This window comes from Piliocolobus tephrosceles, chromosome 6, assembly GCF_002776525.5.
Source record: "Piliocolobus tephrosceles isolate RC106 chromosome 6, ASM277652v3, whole genome shotgun sequence".
NCBI lineage: Eukaryota > Metazoa > Chordata > Mammalia > Primates > Cercopithecidae > Piliocolobus > Piliocolobus tephrosceles.
In genome coordinates, this window is record NC_045439.1 from 112,395,716 (window position 1) to 112,417,208 (window position 21,493).

The following is a 21,493-nucleotide window of genomic DNA, read 5'->3' on the forward strand; positions in this document are numbered from 1 at the left end:
TTAACTAATATTGCTCTAAGAAACGGGTGTCGCTTTTCTCTAGTGTTTGTCAAATGCACGTGTTCTGACAGTAATGATAGTTCAGATGAATTTTGCTGGGCATCTGCCAGGGGTGCCCAGCGGGTAGCTGAATCCAGAGGCACTGGAATTGTAAATACAACAGACAAATCATTTTATGATGCCAGACTAAGGAGTTCAGCTTTGGCAGATTGCCAGGAGCCGTTGATTTGGCTCAGATTCAGTGCTATGTGTCTGTTTGCCAAGCAAGATTAGTTGTCTTGGTTAATTATACATAGAATTTGTACCCCCTTTCTCTCGATTATTTCCATCTTAAACCAGTATGACACTTACTTTAATTTTGCATCTTGTTTTGATATTGATTTGTGAGTGAGTTTCTGTCCCTGTTTTTGGTGAGTCTGTAGTGACTACATGTTTTCCTGCCCTGGTCCCAACACAATCCCAGCCTTACAGACCCTGGGTTTGCTGGTGTATAATGCAGGCTTTCAGATCTTGTATTGGATTCATTTGGTACCTTGTTACTTAGTGTTCTCCCTGTTCAGTACAGTGTCAATACCGCCTTATTAGATCAAGCTAATTTTTGATTCTTTAGAAGGTACAATGATTCTCAAGTTCTGGAGTACATGTACCTATCTCATATTAAACATTATTTTTTCTTTCCAAAATGAGGCCAAAATACTTACTGTTGCCATACAAAAATAATTCCAGAATACAAAGACTCAAATAATATGATAGTAACCTCAATTCTTTGTTGGTGGGAAGAAGACAAAATGAAAAACTCAATTCCAGGTGTCAGTAACATCTCTTTTTTATTCTAATATGAGAACCTGAAGTTGTTTTGAAGTTGTCAGGATAATTGCATTTGAGCATTGCTTGGAAGCTGTAAGGATATACTGTTTGGGACAGTTTGTACATCTTAAGGAGCTTGCTCTGTGTTCTCCGGACACTGAGAACAAAGATTCAGCCCATGCCCTCCCTCCAGCTTCCTTCTCATTTCTACTCATCTATCTGGTCATACCTGAGGGACCATCATTCAGAAATCTCAATGCCACCCACATGACTGATGAGTCCTTTTTTTGGGAAGGGAAATGACTTCTTTAATGTTCACATTGTTTTGCAGGTTAAATTGAATGACTGGAGTGGAATAAATAAAACCCCTTTTATTTATTTTTATAGAGATGGGGTTTTGCCGTGTTGCCCAGGCCTCCTAAAGTGCTGAAACTACAGGTGTGAGCCACCAGGCCAGGCCAACAAAACTTCCCTTTTAAACACAAAATATTTGAAGACTCAGGCAAGAACATGCAGTATTGCTAGTGAAGGGCCTATTGTGCTTTTTTTGTTTAGTTTTGCTTTTTAGGTTCACTACAGAACCTCAAGTTGTCTTTTTTTTTTTAAAACTAAATTTTCTTCCCTTTCTTAGTAGAAAAATCCTTGAGGGGGGAAGTTTTTTTAAGTAACTTACTGTAACCATAAATCACTTGCCGTTGGTTCTTGTTCTCCCTGTAATCCATTTTATGTACTTTCGCTAGAGTGTAGTAGTCCCAAACCCAATTCTAAGCATGTAGTCTCCGTGCTTAAAACAAAATAATCCAAAAATCCAATCATGTTCTTTCTTCATTATCTACTGTACAACACTGTAAAGACTGTAAACTTAGCCAGCATTGACAGCCCTCTATATCTGACCACATCTGACCTTTCTATACTTACTTTCCCACCACTGCCTTCCTTTCCTCCCAGTCCCTGAAATGCCAGAAATTAACTTGCCAGGCATAATGAGCTTCCCCATTGTCTCCCACTCATCAAAAATCCATCTCTACTGCCTTCTAGTACCTGTTCCCTGAAGTCTTCCCTTCTGCTCCCCAGAACTCTGGTGGCTCAATCCAGGCTGCCCAGTTCCTGGGTTTGTTGGGCTGTTTATGCTGCCCACCGTGTGCTCAGAAATTCCTTGAATCAGAGACTGTTAAGCTTTGTATATACTTTTAGTGCCTAGAACAGTCCCTTATACTTCATAGGAGCTTGTTGGCTGCATTTCATCTTCAAAAGGAACTTTGATTTTGATGGATATTTGAGTGTTTAAAAAAAAAGCTAGAATTTTTTTGTGGGGGGTGGAGGGGAATGACGGGGGAAGATGGGTGGCTGCAGCTCGGTCTCTAGTTTGATGCCTAAGTATTTAAATATTTTATTAGAGTGACATGTTATGTGAGACCATCTCAAAGGAGGACCTTACCTTTGTTAAGTTTTCTTTCCTCAGTTTCGAAATCCTAGGCTTCACCCTAGAAATACCTGAGTCACACCTGGATCCTGGCAGCTCATACCTACAGGTCTGGCTCGGAGATGCCAGGGCCATGAGGCTTAAGGCCCCAGGTTCTGGTCCTAGCTCAGCCCCTGGCAAGTTTCATGGTCTTCCATTTCTACTTCTTTATGGATGAGTTAGATGCTTGTTTTCATTTTTGAACTTAAATTTGGTCAGCACCTACCACTTGACACTAGGATGGACACTGCAGATTTTATTTCATCTTCCTATGATCTTGGGCAAGTCAGTTCTCTGAGCCCACTTTCATCATCTATGACATAGGCACAATAATACTGTATGCCTACCTCTAGGATTATAAGGCATTAAAATTGAGATGACATTTCCATTTGAGAAGGAAAATAGTTGCTTTCAGTGCCTCTTACTTGATTCCTGGAGAGAGCAGACTCGCACCAACATTCAACCCCAGCGCTGATATGACAGTAATCCTCAGAGGCGGAGGCCCACACAAAACAGCAATGCTAGAAAGTTACAATTGGAAAGTTTCCTGCCAGCTTCAGGAATGACACTGCAAAGCTGGTGCCAGAAACTGCCAGAGTAATTCTCCTCATTACTGCTCTACCTACCCACTTTCAGCTCCCCAAATTAATTAGTGCAGTTGACTAATTCCTCTTTACCTTTATCATTTAGGGTGAGGCACTGCACAAAAACTCTTGACTTTGCCATATAGGGTCGTTGTTCTCTGTGGTCCCTGGATAAGAAGCATCACCATTATCTGGAAACATGCAGCAAAATCAAATTCTTCAGCTTCTCCCCAAACCTCCTGAGTTAGAAATTCACACGTTCTCCAGCTGATCTCATTCATACATGCTAAAGTTTGAGAACCATTGAGTAAAGTTAATGCGTTAAGAAGAGATTAGATAGGGATGGTGACGTATCTTCCTACAGTTTCCTTGTTAACAAGAAAGTCAGACGTCAGTTGATCAGACTTTAGATTATTTATTGCTAAAACTAAAAAAACAAAAAACAGATTTTTAGTTCACTTGGGAAATCTTTGAGAAAAATCTACATGTTGAAACACACACATTTATAGCCTATTATTTGTACCAATATATTTAATTTTCCAGAGCTAGAATTGAAGCAAATTTTGGAACCAATTCCCTCCTGTTATGGTGAATGGAGGTGAATGTCTGGCCTTTGGCAAGACAACTGCATTTGAGGCCCATGTGGGCCCTGCAGGGGCTACAGAGAGTTTTTGGTGGGCTTGAGGTTGATCTGCACTGAGAGTAACCAAAGCAAAGACAAGACAACTTGTACAAGTAGGGTCAATTATCTTGGCCTCTTGCCTTTGTTAAAATTCCCCTTTTTGGACCTTTGAGTTTACAGACTGAATACCAAGGATAATCTTTTAAAAAATATTCTTGCAATTTTTTGTATTTTGTGATTTTTCTATCACTCTGGAAGGGTGATAGGCAAGGATGAGGTAGATGGAGTCAAGTATTTCAAGTAGAACCAAAGATCTTAGTTCCCTCAAAAATGAGGTGGGGGTGAATTTGCTAATGTTAGACATTAGATAAACTGAGTTGGTAAAGCATTTCTTAAGACCTCATACTCTTCAGCCAGACCGACTGGGTTCAAAAAGGCAACTTACCCAAGCTCTATGCCTCCATTTCCTCATCTGTAAAATGGAGATAATGTTCCTACCTCATGCGGTTGTTAGGAAGTGTGAAGGAGGGTCCGATTTGTGAAGCACACAGAACAGTGTCGGGCACATAGTAAACTCTATACAAATGTTTGTTTAGTAAATAAATATGGCCACTGAATTTCATGAGTTCCAATCTACGCTGACTTGCTGTGTGTCATTTCTTTCATTCAGCAGATCTGTTTTTCCAAGTGCTGAAATGCATATGTAGGTTTCTCTTGTTTTAAGATGATTGTTTCAAGGCATTTTTCATGATGTTTTGATTGGAAACTTCATTTTTTGGTACATTATCCATTAATAAAGTCTTGTCTTACCAATTATTTTGAGTTATGGCTTCTTTAAGTATTTTAGGATTAAGTTCAGATGAAAATTTCAAATACTCCCTTCTCTAATGGGCCTGCAGTCACAAGTATTCCTTGTCTCTGTTATGCTCAAAGCCTTTAGAGAGCCATAGGTGATGTTTTATTGTTCTGATAAGGCTGTTTTCTCATATCAAAGGAAGTTGAATATTGTGTTTCTCTAAAGAAATACCTGTGATAACTTCTAGGTCCATAGGGTAACTTCTAGGGTTAATGACTTCTACCAAGGACTTGTGAGCGGTGTGACTCAGGGCACACACTGCTGCTCACCTTCCCAGTAACCAGGAAATTAAACAAGGTATGTGCAAAATGCCACCCGGCTACATGAATTCTCAGGAAACAGCAGCTGTTAATATTTGGGGAAAGGCATCAGAAAGGAAATGGTTAAATGCGTCTCGATGTCCTTATCCCTGGGCTGGACTGACCTTTGCTGATTTTATAATTGTGAGGAAGCCGGGTTGAAAACATTTCTCTGGTGACTGGGGTAGCGATGGGGGAGGGGGATGGTTCCCAATGTCCGTTCCCAGCTTAGGCTGCCTGGCGGTGTGCTCGGGTGTGGGCTGGCTGCCACCCTCACGCAGCGCACGTAGCCCTGTCACTCAGCCATCACCCTGCTGGCTTAGAGCCAGTCCTCCACGGGAAGGGCGGCCTGCCCAAACCCAAACACCCTGTATTAATATGGCGATGTCGCCGGGCCTGTTTACTGTGCCTAATTGCATGGGCTCTGGCTGAATCCCCTCCAAGGAGAAGAATTAACCACAATGCAGAAAGGAATGACAATAGTCTTTTAAATTCCTGGCCTCTGAGCCTTTCAGTGGCTTCTTGGGGGAGGGTGATTCACTCAGAAGGTCGTGCATGAAGTGCTGGATCTCCTGGAATAGAATCCTGATCCAGCGCAGTTCAACTTTAGAGGCCTTTGAACCCCCTGGACTTTTGTGCAGACTTCTATGTGTGCATGCATATTTCTTACATCCTTTTAGTGTAAGAATCTCAAAGGGCTATTGTGCCTGGTAGAACGATCATCACTGACCCAGGAGAACTAGATGGATGCTTCCAGGCTCTGGGTAGTTAATGATCCTGAAGCTAGGACCAAGTTCATCTGAGGACAGGTTTTAAAGTGAAGATGGTAAATTGTCCGCTATTCAGGCATGGTGCTCTCGTCTGACCAGGAGGGTGTGGGCAGACCCACTTCACTAAAGCAACCAAGAGTCGGTTATTACTTCTTATTTTTTATTTTCAGAAGTTCTGAAGTTTCTACAGTATTAGAAAATTCAGGTGTAGGTGTATGATGACCGTTGTTCTACCTTGGGAGGGAGGTCATGTGTAGTGTTCTGGGTAAGCAGGTTCTGCGAGAGGAATTATTTTTAGTGTGGATTTAGGACAAATGAGGAAGGCAGAAGTAGTCTGCATTATGGAAATAGAGTAGTAAAAAATATTTTCATGAATAATTTGGGGTGTATTGAAAGGATTACCTACCTGACAGGGATTTGTCTGGTATTCTGAATCTTCCAAATGGTCTGGTGAGATGGTGAAGCTTTGGGAAGGTGAACATGGTGGCTGGACATGGCTTGTGTTATGGCCCACCAAAAGTGTATTTTCTCTTTCCCCCTCATTTCGTTAAATCAGTCTGTAACTAGAGGCACTAGAAGTCAGGAAATAGAATAGCTAGGCTTGCTCTTAACCAACAACAAAGATAACCAGCAAGATGCCAAGATAACTGATGACAGTTGACACAAAATTTCCTACCTTTCTAAGAGCTCACGTTAGCTACAACTATTTTCTTCATGCCTGTCTAGGTGAAGTTTGAATGCATAAAAATTCTAAAGCACTTTTAATACTTACTAGTTAGCACTGCTTCATCATCACATTGAGACCTTTTTTGTGCAATTCTGTATAAAGGATAAATCCAGCTGGCAGCAAATGTGAACTTTGTGTCAGTGACATTTTCTTAAAACTTGGAGAAAGCTTTGCATAGTTGCCATCGTCTTGTAAAGAGGCCCTGCGAACATTGTTCTGTAGGAATTTAATTTACTTGACAAGAGTAGATCCCACAAAATGTCCTTGAAGATCACATATCCCTGGACAAGGGAGATGATAGAAGGCTAAAGTAGTAGGTAATTCCAGTTTGCTCTTCATGTCCTCCAGAATTAAGTGGCAAATGATTTTTTGAGTTCTTTTCTCTTACTGCTTGTCAGAGCCAAGTGGAAAATAATGGAATTGGACATTTTGGCTTAATTTGTCTTTAGATTTTTTTTTTTTAATAAAACTTGTAAAGAGCATGTCTCTTTCAGTTTTTTTTTTTCTCACTCCAGCTTTTCCTCCAGTATGCCTGCATATAGCAGTTTGAATACCTAAAGGGTTTTTCAGTTTTTCTTTCTTTTTAAATAGGAGAATTTCTGTTTTAGAGCTGCCACTAGCACATATAGTGCCTTTGTTCCAGTTACTAATCCCCTTTCTTCTCCCTCAGATGAATTACCAAGTGGGGCCCCTACTTCAGCAGGGTGCCTTGATGAAGGCAGGACCTAAAGTACTAAAGTATGTGATCATGGGGATGCCCTGCACACTGGCTGCAGTCAAGGTGTGTGTTAAAATATGTGCTGAACATAAACTACCCAGAAAAATAGTCCTGGAAGTGCAGCCTTTAGCTCCTCTACCCACAGCTGACTAAAAACATTGGCAAGTTTGTCACCTAGGCTGTTGTCACCCGAATATAAATGAGACCCATTTCTGGCCAGAAACCTCAGCTATCGCATTCTACATTGTGATGAGTTGCTTGGCTGTTTTACCAAGCAAAAGAAGGTGCATGGTCTCATGTATTTCTTCCCAACTCTTATTTATTTATTTACTTATTTATATTTTTTGAGACAGAGTCTCGCTCTGTCACCCAGGCAGGAGTGCAGCGGTGCGATCTCGGCTCACTGCAACCTCCGCCTCCCAGGTTCAAGTGATTCTCCTGCCTCAGCCTCCTGAGTAGCTGGGATTACAGGTGTGCGCCACCATGCCCGGCTAATTTTTGTATTTTTAGTAGATACAGGGTTTCACCATGTTGGTCAGGCTGGTCTTGAACTCCTGACATTGTGATCCACACACCTTGGCCTCCCAAAGTGCAGGGATTACTGCGCCCAACCCCCAACTCTTTACACATCTAGTTGTCTGTGTCGTCGTACCTTATGGTGAAGAAGGGAAGGATCCTGGGTCTCTGTTGCTCTGTACTGGGTGGACATGGGGGAAGGACTTGATGGAGCGAGGTATGAGGATGCAATTGGAATGTGGATGGCATTAAGGATGAGGCATTGTCTTGGGACAGGATGTGTTTGAGTCTGGTGGAGACAGATGGGGAAGGTGCCCACTCAGCAGCTGTCTCAAAGTAGCTTCACTTCTTGGAAGGCCTCACACAGTGATCTCAAAATATAGCCTGATATATGTATATGTATAGGTATATGTGTATATATTATATATATATGTATTTATAGCCCTGATTAAAAAGTTGGGATCAACAATATTTAGGAGAGTTTACATAAAAATCTGATTGTCTGCTACTCTCATAAAATCGGAAGATTTGCTTTCATTGAAAATAACAGCAAGTCCCCTCAGTGTAGGGGGCATAACACACACTCCAGAGTTCTGACTCATGTAGACCTGATTGGCTTCAATCATTTGTTACTGGCAAACATCGAAAGCTATTTTAGTTTGCCAGTCCTGGATTCAAAACTACAAAACACTTAAGTAGAACTGGATCTCTGAAGAAGAGACATTCTACAGCTTCAGTTGAGAGGAAGACAAACATAACACATCATCTTTAAAAACAGCTAACATTTATTAAGCACTTAGTGTGTGCCAGGCCATGCGCTAAGCATTTTGTGTGGATTATCTCCTTGAGTCTTCATAAACCCATTTCACAGATGAACAAACCAAGGTGTAAATAAGTTAAATGTAGATTATCCCGTACTTAGGTTGCATTTTATTTAAAAGTACGCTTTGCTCGAGACCCTGCTTACTTCAAAATGAATCCTTACAGAGGTTGGCTGGTATTTCTCCTTAGCAGCTAGAGGGGATCTAGCATTTGTCGGTAATCAGAATACTAGTTTAAAGCTCCTTCAACCACATCGTTTTTTGTTGTTTTTTTTTTAACCACATAGTTTTGAAATCATGCTATTCTCAACAAATCTTAAACAATGGATTTTCATTTATTGCAAATTTTGCAAATAAAATGAGATGTAATTAATACTTTAATTTGGTGAGTTAAATTTTGTATAAAATGCCACATTATTATAACTTGTTCAAGATTGAGTCATACTAGCGAATCTGTCTCACATCATGAGCAATTTAAAAGACATTTCTATGAAAATACATGTTGTAACTGTTAGTAGAGAAGTGGTTAGTCTAACCGCAGGGTGGGCGTACCCCCTTCTCACCTGTGGGTCTGAAAAAAATGATCATCATGGCTGAGTGGATGGTGGAGGTCATTGATGCTGAGTTTTTGAAATGGTTTTTACATGCGATCAAGCTGCGGTTGATGGCATTCAGGAGCCTTCTGTTTAGGCATTGGAATGGAAATCCTGGACTTTTATTTTTCAACTTTACCTTTGGACTTGATGAGATAGGTGGTTTTTTTGTTTTGTTTTGTTTTTTGTTTTTTTTTTAAATGAAGTCAGCTTACTGGTAACTCTTACCAGAACCACTGTTTCCTTTTCCACCTGTGGCATTTGGGGACCACATTTTTATACTGGGTTTTGACTGTTACGGTTCTATATATCTATATATATTCAAAGAATACATATACATTTCTTGTCTGGACATGGCTGCATACGTGTCTAGAGCACATATTCTGGTCTAGAGCCAGTCTGGGCCTGCCTGATTCACCTCTCCACTCATTTCTTATTGCTACAGAGCTAAGGAGAGGCCTCTGGGAATGGGGATGGTGGGAGGTGGGCTGGGTACACTATATAATGTCAGTGGACAGAACGGTAAATGTGTAGGGGGACACGTGGATTTATCAGCATATCCAAGAATAGAATTATAGGACTATACTGTATTTGCTGCTGGAGATGACACTAAAGTGTTAAACTTCTGTAAATTTCAAATATTAATCTAGTCAGGAAGTTTTAGAAAATAAAAAAGCGTGTACTAAAGTAGGCATCCTCTTGATACGTGTCAGTTTATTGCTTGGCATGTTTGTTATATGATCATTAAATTACTCTGGCCCGTTCTTTTAACAATACAGCATTGAAGGCTTCTCTTCTGTTCAACACTAAATCCCTTCCCCAGCTTGATGAGGTTTAGATAGCAACTCAGTTGGATGGATCTGTTTCCGGAGTTTGTTACTGCCCCGTGCACAAATTGGCACAGAAGTGAATGGCTAGTTATTGAAGTCAGGCTTGCTTCTCGGTGCATCCTTAGCCTCATGGTTTTAGACCCTGTCAAAGACGAGCAAATAGTTGGGAATGTGCCCAAGCAAAGACCCATCTCCTATGGCACTCATCCAGAAAACACACTGATAAAATTGGCCGAATGTAGCCTCAACTGGCCCACTGATGCTTGAAATGATTTCCTTCCATTGTTTCCAACTTGATGCATGTGGTTTCTGGAACCAGGAGAGAGGGTGAATATTCACTCTGGCCAGAAAAATTATCTCTGTTCCTCCCCTTTAGGCAGACAGATACTTTGCTGACATGTAGGGGTTTTGTCCTAATAGTTAAGTCCTCTGGAATTGGCTCTTTGTCTCTGTGTATTTTATAGATGCAGCATTTAGTAGAGGGCGTGCTTTTGTGAGTCTGTATCCATCTTTTTTTTTTTTTTTTTTTTTTCAATATTTTAATCTGAGCTGAGTTCTGAGGCAGAGAAACACTCCTTAATGACCTGAAGAACGATGTTGCTTTTTCAAGGGTTGATGCTTAGATCAAGTCTTAGATCTTCTTGGGCCTTTGACAGATGTGTAACCCAATCCCCTCTTTATAGGAAAGAGACAGCCTGGGACCACAGTTAGTTGCAGAGTGAACTATGGTAGGCATCCAGACCACTGACCTTTTCCTTAGAGAAGAGCTGTTTAAGCATATAAGATTATAGCATTGATGTCGTACTTTTTCTTTTCAGACACTCAGTGGGGGGAGCCTGAGATAATAGGGAATCCAGCCTGTAATTGTTTGTGGCTTAAGCGACTTTCATTATTGGCTCTGTGGTGGCTCTTATAATCCTAATAGCTGCTTCCAGGGGTGGGTAATTCTTTAGTCATTATAGGTGACTTTATTTATCTCTTCTCTTGCTAGGCCCTTCAATTCTGTTTGCTGCCAATCACCCTTCCTCAAGCCATGCTTTGCTTAGTGGTACCTTCATTTGTTAAATCTTTATTGCTGATGTTGCCTCACAGTTTCACCTTCTGAAAGATGCTCAAGCTAACAGCCTAACTTGAGCTCTAAGGAAGACATTGCATTGACATTTTCATGTTCAAAGGCAGGATATGGGGATTGTTTACTGCATGAGGATATGAAGTTTGAGAGAGGTGGTGATTTAAGCTTTAAAATTGTTGTAAAGTCAAGTTACTATTCAGCCTTATTATCGATCTGGTATGCACGATCTAGTATGCAAGGTGTGTGATGCCTAGTTCCATGTCATAGGTGCAGTAGTTTCATGCTACTATTGAGAGTGACTTGGCAGCCACGTTCAAGTTGATTCATTGAACCACTAGCCCATTAGCTTGGGGCTGTACTCAAATGGTCATTTTACCAATGAAGCAATGCTGCCATTTATCAGGAAATCTGTGGCCTGGATCCTTACATGCATGTTTGAAGATAGGTCTTTTAAAATGACAGAAATAGCTATTAATCTTGGTAAAATGCGAATTTACTCTTTAGAGAAAGAGCCATTCACTAGTTCATTGATTTATTTATCACATTTTAGATGGATACCTTCTATATGTCAGGCACTGTCCTAGGTGCTAAGAATACATCAGTGAGTAGAACAGGAAAAAAAATCCCTGTTCTCATCTTATGTTGTTGGTTCCAATATTTTCCTTACACCTACTGCATCCCTATAAAAAATATTGTTAAAACATGGCAGTATCCTGTGAAGAAAAGAACTGGCTTTCTATACTTTGCCTTCTTCCCTCTCCCCACTCTCTGTTACAGTTTTTCCCGTGGAACAATTAGAGGTTTGTTTTCTCTAATAGTAATTTTCAGTAGGATTTTTGGTATGGCTTTCTACTTTATTCTTCCACCTGATTGATACAGGTAGCAGTTAGACAAAGAGAACTTCAGATTATCACCTGATTTGATAATTATCAGGAAGAAGACATGCATGAAGAAACACATATTAAGATACATGCATGGCTTTTTTCCTGAAAGAAATCTCCCTGTGTTGTCTTTGTTAACAAGTTAGGGCGTGACTTCCTATTGATCTTCCTCTATTCCTTCTATCCTAAGCATTTTATTGAGTAAGCCTGACCTTTTCCTCCTTTGGTGATTGGTTCTGTCACTTTGTGTATGCAAGTACCTTTAGCCATTGTTCTGAAACAGTGTGAGTGATTCAGGGGCACTTGCTAAACAGTCATAATCCTTGAACTCCACACCTAGTGACTCTGATTTTGTAGGTCTAGCATGGGAAACTAGAAACTGCTTTTCCAAAAAGGAGTATTGAAGAAAGGCAGGGCATCCAAATAGGTTATGCAAATAGGGCATGTAGATAGGTTACTTTAAGAAAGACTATATAAAATGTTCTAGAACTTTGGGAATATTGTTGAACCACTTTCCACTGGACAGAGCCATAGTGTGACCTGGCCATTACTCTTATGCACAGAAGGGTCCAAATTTATGTACCATACATGAAATTAAGAAGCCAGCAACTATCTGTAAATGTCACATAGCACCCAAGGAGACTGTGTTACTTATCTGCTCACCAGTGGGAGGAGAAGATTGTCTGTCTCAGCTTTGTTAACCAGCTTTCTTGGGATTTCTCCATAGGCAATGGTGGCTTGCTATCCGGGAAATGGAACAGGTTATGTTCGCCATGTGGACAACCCCAACGGTGATGGTCGCTGCATCACCTGCATCTACTATCTGAACAAGAATTGGGATGCCAAGGTACTCTTGAATAATGGGAGTAGAGTGTGGGGTTAAAAACTATAGGAAAATGATTCAGATAACTTAGAGGAGAGTTTATATTGAGTTCATAGTTGCCCTATCTCCCACTGATGAAACATTTCTATTTCCACTTCATAACCTCCTGCGACAATGGAATTAGTACTAAAGTTGTTAAGAAGAAAATAATGAAGTTAATTTGGAGGGGTATAGGTAGGGTGATTATTAACCCTACCTCTGAGAAGGGTGGTTGATGAAGGGAAGGTAATTTGATATTAGGATTAATAATTAATTTTTTTCAGTTTAAATCAGAGTTGCTCTGACTCTCAGTGCAGAATAAGATGTACACTTTTTCCTCCCAGAAGCAGCATTGGGAAAGTTCCACAAAAATAGAACTGTAGGATATAAAGCCATCCCCAAGAGAGATTTCCCACACAGTCCTCTCCCTCAGGGTGATATGTCTCATTGATGGCTGCTTGCCATGGCTTACTATGGTTTGTGAATGCCAAAGGCTTTGTGGCTTATTTTTGTATTATAGAACTTATAGATAGATGGAGATATGAAGCCTGGTTCCATGCTTACAGACATTTGTGTGGACTCTGTATGCTTTCCGAAAGTTAAGAATGATTTAGGAGTCTGGGAAGTCAGATAACTTTTCAAGCTTATTTGGCTTTTGAACCTTCTGCATCTCCATTTCCTGTTCATTAGGCAAATACTGGCTGTCATAAAGCAATAATATTTTATCCAGAGTCAGAAAAACGAAACTTGGGAAACCATTGAATCAGTGAAAAGGCCTATCTCTTATCCCTGTTTGGTAACATCTCTGGAATACATTGGTAACATGACTGGAATACATCCATTAGGTCTTCTTTAAAATCTTGAGAGGTGCTAATAGAGATGAGAGAATAAAGTTATCAGATTGGTAATGTCAAATTGGAAGGTCTGCAATCATTCAACAAATATTTGAGTTCCTGCTAGTGTCAGTCATTGTATTATGAAGAAATATTGATGTGTGAGGCCTGAACTCTACACTGAATATGGTTATTCTAGTAGGATGAAATAGGTTGACATGAAAAAGAAAAAGTAATTCAAGGAAAAGAGTGATATATGTCATAAAAGGTGCAGATTAGGTGGTCTGAGAGTTCAGAAAAAAGAGCATGTAACTTCCAACTAATGAGGTCAGATAGGAGTTAAGGGAGTTCAGAAGAGCTGTAAATTCTAATTGAAGGGGAAGTTACATGTGATGATTTTCTTAGAAAGTTGTTAATGGTTAGATGGAAGCATGTGAAATTGCTGTGTATTTTTTTTTTTAAGTCAAAAACACTCAAATATTAGCAAATCTGTATGATTCAGTCTAATAGTACTCTATTTTACGTCCATGGGCTTTATGACTGTGGGGGGTGGTGGGAATGCTTTTTTTGGTTTAAGGTGAATAAAGAGATATCTCTAGCCAAGTTTGGTATAAAATATGGTACAAAGTGACCAGGCATGGTGGCTTATGCCTATAATCCCAGCACTTCCGGAGGCCCAGGTGGGTGGATGACCTGAGGTCGGGGGTTCGAGACCAGCCTGACCAACAGGGGGGAAACCCCATCTCTATTAAAAATACAAAATTAGCTGGGCATAGTGGCACATGCCTGTAATCCCAGCTACTCAGGAGGCTGAGGCAAGAGAATTGCTTGAACCAGGGAGGTGGAGGTTGCAGTGAAACGAGATCATGCCTCCAGCCTGGGCAACAAGAGTGAAACTCCATCTCAAAAAAAAAAAAATTGTACAAAGTATGAGGTTGAAGTAAAAATCTGGGGTACCATGCATTTGGAGTGGTGGTTAGCAGATGGCATGTTTCTTTTTTTTTTTTTTTTTGAAACGGAGTCTCCCTCTGTTGCCCAGGCTGGAGTGCAGTGGCCAGATCTCAGCTCACTGCAAGCTCCGCCCCCTGGGTTTACGCCATTCTCCTGCCTCAGCCTCCCGAGTAGCTGGGACTACAGGTGCCCGCCACCTTGCCCGGCTAGTTTTTTGTATTTTTTAGTAGAGACGGGGTTTCACCGTATTAGCCAGGATGGTCTCGATCTCCTCACCTCGTGATCCGCTCGTCTCAGCCTCCCAAAGTGCCGGGATTACAGGCTTGAGCCACCGCGCCCGGCCGGCATGTTTCTAAATGGGGCTGAAATATGGTTGTCGATAAACTACATGAGAGGTAAGAAGTAATCCCCCTTCTTTGTGTCTTTAAGCTACATGGCGGTATCCTGCGGATATTTCCAGAAGGGAAATCATTCATAGCAGATGTGGAGCCCATTTTTGACAGACTCCTGTTCTTCTGGTCAGATCGCAGGAATCCACACGAAGTGCAGCCTTCTTACGCAACCAGGTAATAGCCGGAGCCATGATTCCTCTTCCGGAGTTCGTTGTATAAACCCTAGTTCCAGAGAACTCTCTAAACATGTGTCCTGTGCATGTGGGGGATTGATCACACCCCATAGCTGATAGCAAACTTGTTTGGAGTCTACAAAAATTAAAGGGGAAGCTTTGCATTCTTTAGCATACCAAAGCTAACCTCAGTTTGAAAGTACTATTAACAAGTTGTTTTCTATTAGGTGAGTATATTGGATTCCAATTTCTCAAGAGTATTTTTCTCTTCTCTCCGTTCCTCCTTTCTCTTACCTCTCTTTCCCTTTTTTAAAAAAACCAAATGTTGAACTATGCCTAGAGAATATTGGCTGTCACATATCAGGAATTCTGTCTGGTTACTTTGGATGAGTTTACAAGCCACTAGTTGCAAGCAGAGAAAGAACCTTGAGAAACGAAAGAGTAATTTGTTTTGACTTTCTCTTTTTGTCTATTCCTTGGTTTGAAATTGACTTGGGCTTGCTGTATCCATGGTCCAACAGTTGAATGTTTTATTAATCTTTTCTTTATGTGCACATGAAGATTCTCAGAGTAACTGAGCACCTTAGTATTGTTTAGGACCGATGTAGACAATCTTGACAAAAATCTTCATTTTCAATTCTGCCTCTTATTTCCCTTTGTCTCTGTCTAAAGCAATAAACCAGGCAGCATTGGAGGGCTATGGAGTGCAGCTTGTACTGAGACTAGCATTCAGGGGCAGGAGGAGAGAGTTTTGATAGGATGATGATTAAAACCTGACAAGCCTAATTAAATTAAGATCACATGTGTCCTCCTCCCGAAATCACACAGCTTAGCCCTAAACCCAGTTATATATTAACTGCCACATTGGAATGTCTTCTAGATGAGCAGGGAATGAATTCTACCACTGAAGTCAGCTTTTGTGTTTTATGGGGTATGTAACTAAACCCTGTTGTTTGTGGCAGAAGTCTTTGGTTATTCCCCAATATCATGATGACTGGCCTTACAGGGAAAACATTAGCAAATGTTGATGAGAAGCCCTTGAAAAAAACTCAAGTGCTGTGGAAATTTCAGTAGCTAATAATCATTACAAAATGAAACTTTAAAAAAAAACCAAGTACGAAATGGCTCCCATTACAGTCTATCCAATGAATGGGATAAAGCAAATTAGTGGGGATGCAGTAGAAAGCTCTGGGGCATTATTATTATTCAATTGTAATTTTGCCTCAATGTCTAAAACTAAAGAAAGCAAGCCAAGAGTTTTAAACATACTGTGATTTACATAAGTCATTTTTCGAAGCTTCACTCAAATGTCATCTCTTCTCTATGTTCTCGCCACCAACTTGGGTCTCCCAGTCTTTAGCAGAATGACTGCCTTCTAGTCCTTTCTGTAGGGACCATGTTTACCTGTTACATTATTGCAAAATCACCTGTCTCCCCTACTTCGAGCCTGAGATCATAGAAGAAGATCTGATCACAGTGTCATTTGAATTCCTAATGCCCAAGAAAATTTCTGGCACATACCTGGAATTCATTATGCATTTTATTACAGTGAAATAGAATTAAAACCAGAGAAGTTAATTTTAAATTAAAATCAGGGTAGACAGGCTGGGCACAGTGGATCACACGTGTAATCCCAGCACTTTGGCAGGCTGAGGCGGGCAGGTCAAGAGATCGAGGCCATCCTGGCCAACATGGTGAAACCCCATCTCTACTAAAAATACAAAAATTAGCTGGGTGTGGTAGCATGCACCTGTAGTCCCAGCTACTTGGGAGGCTGAGGCAGGAGAATCGCTTGAACCTGGGAAGCAGAGGTTGCAGTGAGCCGAGATCGTGCCTCTGCCTGGCAACAGAGTAAGACTCCATCTCAAAAAAAAAATGAAAAAATAAAAAAAATTGGCCAGATGCAGCGGCTCACGCCTGTAATCCCAGCACTTTGGGAGGCCGAGGCAGGTGGATCACCAGGTCAGGAGATCGAGACCATTCTGGCTAACATGGTGAAACCCCGTCTCTACTAAAAATGTAAAAAATTAGCCAGGCATGGTGGTGGCTGCCTGTAGTCCCAGCTACTCGGGAGGCTGAGGCAGGAGAACCTGGGAGACAGAGCTTGGAGTGAGCCAAGATTGCGCCACTGCACTCCAGCATGGGCGACAGAGTGAGGCTCCATCTCAAAATAAATAAATAAATAAAATAAAATAAAAATAAAAAAAATTAGGGTAGACTTATAATAATATGGAAAACTTTAAAAGTTTTAATGTGAGATTTATAGGACATTTGTGTTTTTAGTAGTAGCATTAAAGCTCTTTCCTTATATCTGCTTATCTTTCACAGATATGCTATGACCGTCTGGTACTTTGATGCTGAAGAAAGGGCAGAAGCCAAAAAGAAATTCAGGAATTTAACTAGTATGTATTTGATAATTTTCTGTGACTTTTGATCAAGTTAATCCTTGACTTTTATTCAATTTTATATATTTTTAAACATGCTCTGTTCAATCTGTTACAGCTTAACTTTATATATAATGACATCTTGATGGGTTTTATCCTGAAACCTTGGCCTTAGGGCTCTTAGAAAAATCAGAAACAATGCAAGGGGCTTCCCCTGAGAATGCCCACTGAATGTATGATGGTTTATGATAGATGGGAAATAGTTAACTTTTTCTTATTAGTGTTAACCAGTCAAATTAAACGTTAAATTTTGCCCATGATTTTTGGCATATCGCAAAGGAAATGTAATGGAACCCAGTTATGATGGCAAAATTTATTATGTTGGGTGAGACTGTGACTCTCAGTATAACAGCAGGGCTCATGTAATATAAACTGAATATAACATATTCCTATCCCATATAACTCATGTAACTATATAAACTGATATAACTATTCCTATCCCATCCAACCAGTATTAGAAGGCAGCATTTCCCAAAATATGTTGCATTAAAACACAAATCCTGCCAAGTTGGTAAATTCCTGGTCCCAGAAATGTGGGAAATGTTGCATACTGTATGCCTGTCTTAAAGAGTCACAGTGCTTACTAGCATATTAAATTAAAGCTCTAAGAGATCCTGCAGTAAGGACACATATATAATATTGCCTAGCCCATAGCCCATTTGGACTGTATACCTCTCAAATACCAAAGTGGTCTCCAAATTGCACCCAGGATATCTGTTTGTTTTCTCTTCCAGATGGCTTCCACTGCTTAACTCTGATATGTGAGTGAGGCCACATTTCATACAACTTATGCTCAACACATTAGCCCAAGAGGCCAATGCTGGATGTAAACCCAAAGTTCCTCCACAATCTGTGAGGCATATGGAAAAGATCCCATTACAAAGTCAAGAGAGGATCCTTTTGCAGAGCTCTATTAGGAGGCTTATATAAGATGGGAAGTGTTTACTGGAGGCTTTTTGGTGACATCTGTGACATAAAACTCATCAGAGCTGACTCCATACCCTCTTTATTCTCCTTTCTGTCCCCAACCCAGGGAAAACTGAATCTGCCCTCACTGAAGACTGACCGTGCTCTGAAATCCGCTGGCCTTGTTCATTTTAGTAATGGTTCCTGAATTCTCTTAAATTCTTTGAGATCCAAAGATGGCCTCTTCAGTGACAACAGTCTCCCTGCTACTTCTTGCATCCTTCACATCCCTGTCTCGTGTGTGGTACTTCATGTTTTCTTGCCAAGACTGTTGATCTTCAGATACTCTTTGCTAGATGAACTCATTTGCTAACTCCAGAAATTCCTGCAGACTTCCTACTCGGCCAGCGGTTGAACTGATAGATTTGGTAATACTATCAAGAGAAGAGCCTAGGAGCATAGCGAGGGAATGAACCTTACTTGCACTTTATGTATACTTCCTGATTTGAAAGGAGGAGGTTTGTAAAGAAAAAAATGGAGGGGGTAGCTGCCACAGAGAGGCATCATGGAAGTCTTAACAGCAGGAAACAGAGAAATCTGTGTCATCTGAACAATTTCCAGATGTTCTTAATCCAGGGCTGTTGGGCTTTCTCGAGAATTATCACAACCTAATGACATTAATACCTCTAGAAAGGGCTGCTGTCAGAGTGAACAATTTATAAGTGTCCCATGGGGCAGACACTCCTTTTTTCCCAGTCGTGCAACCTGGATTTTCTGCCTCAGCCCCATTTTGCTGAAAATAATGACTTTCTGAATAAAGATGGCAACACAATTTTTTCTCCATTTTCAGTTCTTACCTGGGAACCTAATTCCCCAGAAACTAAAAAACTAGATATTAGTTGTTTTGGTTGCTTTGTTGGAATGGAATTTGAATTTAAATCAAAGGAAAAATATCTCCCTGGTAGTTTTGTGTTAACCTCTGATAACTGTGGAAAGAGCTAGGTCTACTGATATACAATAAACATGTGTGCATCTTGAACAATTTGAGAGGGGCGGTGGAGTTGGAAATGTGGGTGTTCCTGGTTTTTTTTTTTTTTTTTTTTCAGTTTTCCTTTTTAATGAGCTCACCCTTTAACACAATAAAAAACAGGGTGCTGTATTTTAAAAAAGGAAATGGAAATAAAAAAAATCTCAAAGCTATTTGAGTTCTTGTCTGTGCCTAGCAGCCTTTCTTCGCCCACTTGGCTCTCCAGATCCGCTGTGGTTGGCAGTATGGCCAGAATAATGGAATTTGCTAGAACTGTGGAAGCTTCTACTCCTTCAGTAAGCACAGATCGCATTGCCTCAATAACTCGGTATTGAGCACGTATTTTACAAAAGCTACTTTTCTTAGTTTTCAGTACTACTTTCATGTTTTAAAATTCCCTTTAATTTCTTGCTTGAAAATCCCATGAACATTAAAGAGCCAGAAATATTTTCCTTTGTTATGTACGGATATATATATATAGTCTTCCAAGATAGAAGTTTACTTTTTCCTCTTCTGGTTTTGGAAAATTTCCAGATAAGACATGTCACCATTCATTCTCATGACTGCTGTATTTTGTTGTATAGTAATAGTTACCACCTTCTAAATTACTACGTAATTTACTTATTTATTATGTTTATTGTCTTGTATCCTTTCTCTAGAGTGTAAGCACAATGAAGACAGGAATTTTGTATATTTTTAACCAATGCAATATACTCTCAGCACCTAAAATAGTGCCTGGAACATAGTGAGGGCTCAGTAAATACTTGTTGAATAAACTCAATCTCCTACATTAGCATTCTATGGTTTCATTAATATATTCCATCTTTGGCAGGAAGGGCTTGCTAGAATTTTTACACACATCTTTGTAACATTGTTGACTTATACATTTACGCTAAGAGTTTTAGAAAGCTTTGGTCATAGTGTCACTTCATATTTGTTTACCCATGAATAGGTTATTCACTGACCACTATGAATCTGACAATTGAACAAATAATATTTTGCCCCTTCCATATCCTGGAAACAACATTAGTAAAATAACATTAGTTTCAGATAGGACAGAGTAAATTCCCGTTTTCAAACAATTTTGAAAAATTTCAATAGGAAAGAAAGGAGGAAGTTTATTAAGAATTTTATATTCTGTAAAATTGTAACTATGTATTTTTCATGATTCCTAATGTCATAAGAATGATAGTGACAGTATTCTGAAGGAGGATCATATAGTTCCAAAAGCATGTCTTGTATCTTTCACTTTAGTCAATATGCCGAAAGATCTGACCTCCAAGGCTTTGCTTGTTCCTTTCAGACAAAGGTCCTACAAGCTAACAAACCAAATTTTTTATGTGCACTGATTTTTTTTTTTTTAATGGCTCAATTTGAGTCCTGGAAAATTAAGCTGGAAAATACAACTTTAATGCTCAGAGTCTGTTTTTTGCTCCTCTCTTTGACAGCCCACTTAGGGGAGGAGTTAGCCCTGCTAAAGAAACATTATTTGGCAAATAATCTGATCAATTTTATTTATATTCCCAGCAATGAAATATTAAGAGCCTACCTCACCACTATGTCACTTATACAGTCCAGAGTTCTTGGTAAGAGATTAAATTTTGAACCAAAGATCCAATTTCATGGAAATAAAAAGTCTTACCTAAGTGCATTAGATAGATCCTTAGTACAGTGGTTAATACCATTAAATGCTGGACTGTCAGAATCATGAATTATCCATTCAGACATGATTTTGTTTTTCTTTAACTCAGGTTTTTTAGAGGCTGGCTTGTCCTAATTTCTTTTGCCCATTCAGTATTGAAATTTCCTGTATTTTAAAAAGCAATGATGGGAAACACCACGCTGGGTCAGCAGTTTGTATAAGATAGGAGTTTGGACATGTCAGGTACTTATATATTTGATTGACTACAAGGACAAGCAGAAGGGATATTCTTAGTAAAGTTATTTTAAAAATGATACAACATTGACTTAGCTTCAGTCTTGAATCTTTTGAATGGCATGAAGAGTTGGTTAGTAAGGTGGTTAGAGACTATTGTTAGAACAGAATAGAAATAAACTCTTTTTTTTTTTTTTTGAGACAGAGTCTTGCTCTGTCACCCAGGCTGGAGTGCAGTGGCGCGATCTCGGCTCACTGCAACCTCTGATTCCCGAGTTCAAGCAGTTCTCTGCCTCAGCCTACTGAGTAGCTGAGATTACAGACGCCTGCCACCACGCCTGGCTAATTCTTGTATTTTTAATAGAGACGGGGTTTCACCATCTTGGCCAGGCTGGTCTCAAACTCCTGACCTCGTGATCTACCCGCTTCGGCCTCCCAAAGTGTTGGGATTACAGGCATGAGCCACCGTGC

At 40.1% G+C, this 21,493-nt stretch overlaps 1 protein-coding gene across 3 annotated transcripts in view; it reads left to right on the plus strand.

The window, feature by feature from the left end:
* Positions 1-21,493, plus strand: part of EGLN3 (egl-9 family hypoxia inducible factor 3) — a 321,937-nt gene that overhangs the window by 7,588 nt on the left and 292,856 nt on the right. The window contains exons 2-5 of one of the 3 annotated variants that reach the window (XM_023227275.2): positions 12,286-12,405; positions 14,634-14,770; positions 17,098-17,171; positions 18,247-19,947. In XM_023227275.2, the coding sequence (XP_023083043.1) occupies positions 12,286-12,405; positions 14,634-14,770; positions 17,098-17,171; positions 18,247-18,278 (363 nt within the window). In that variant the 3' untranslated portion in view covers positions 18,279-19,947. Of the gene's footprint in view, positions 1-12,285; positions 12,406-14,633; positions 14,771-17,097; positions 17,172-18,246; positions 19,948-21,493 lie in introns of those variants that run through there. The other 2 variants (XM_023227276.3, XR_002734753.2) reach the window with 2 other exon arrangements.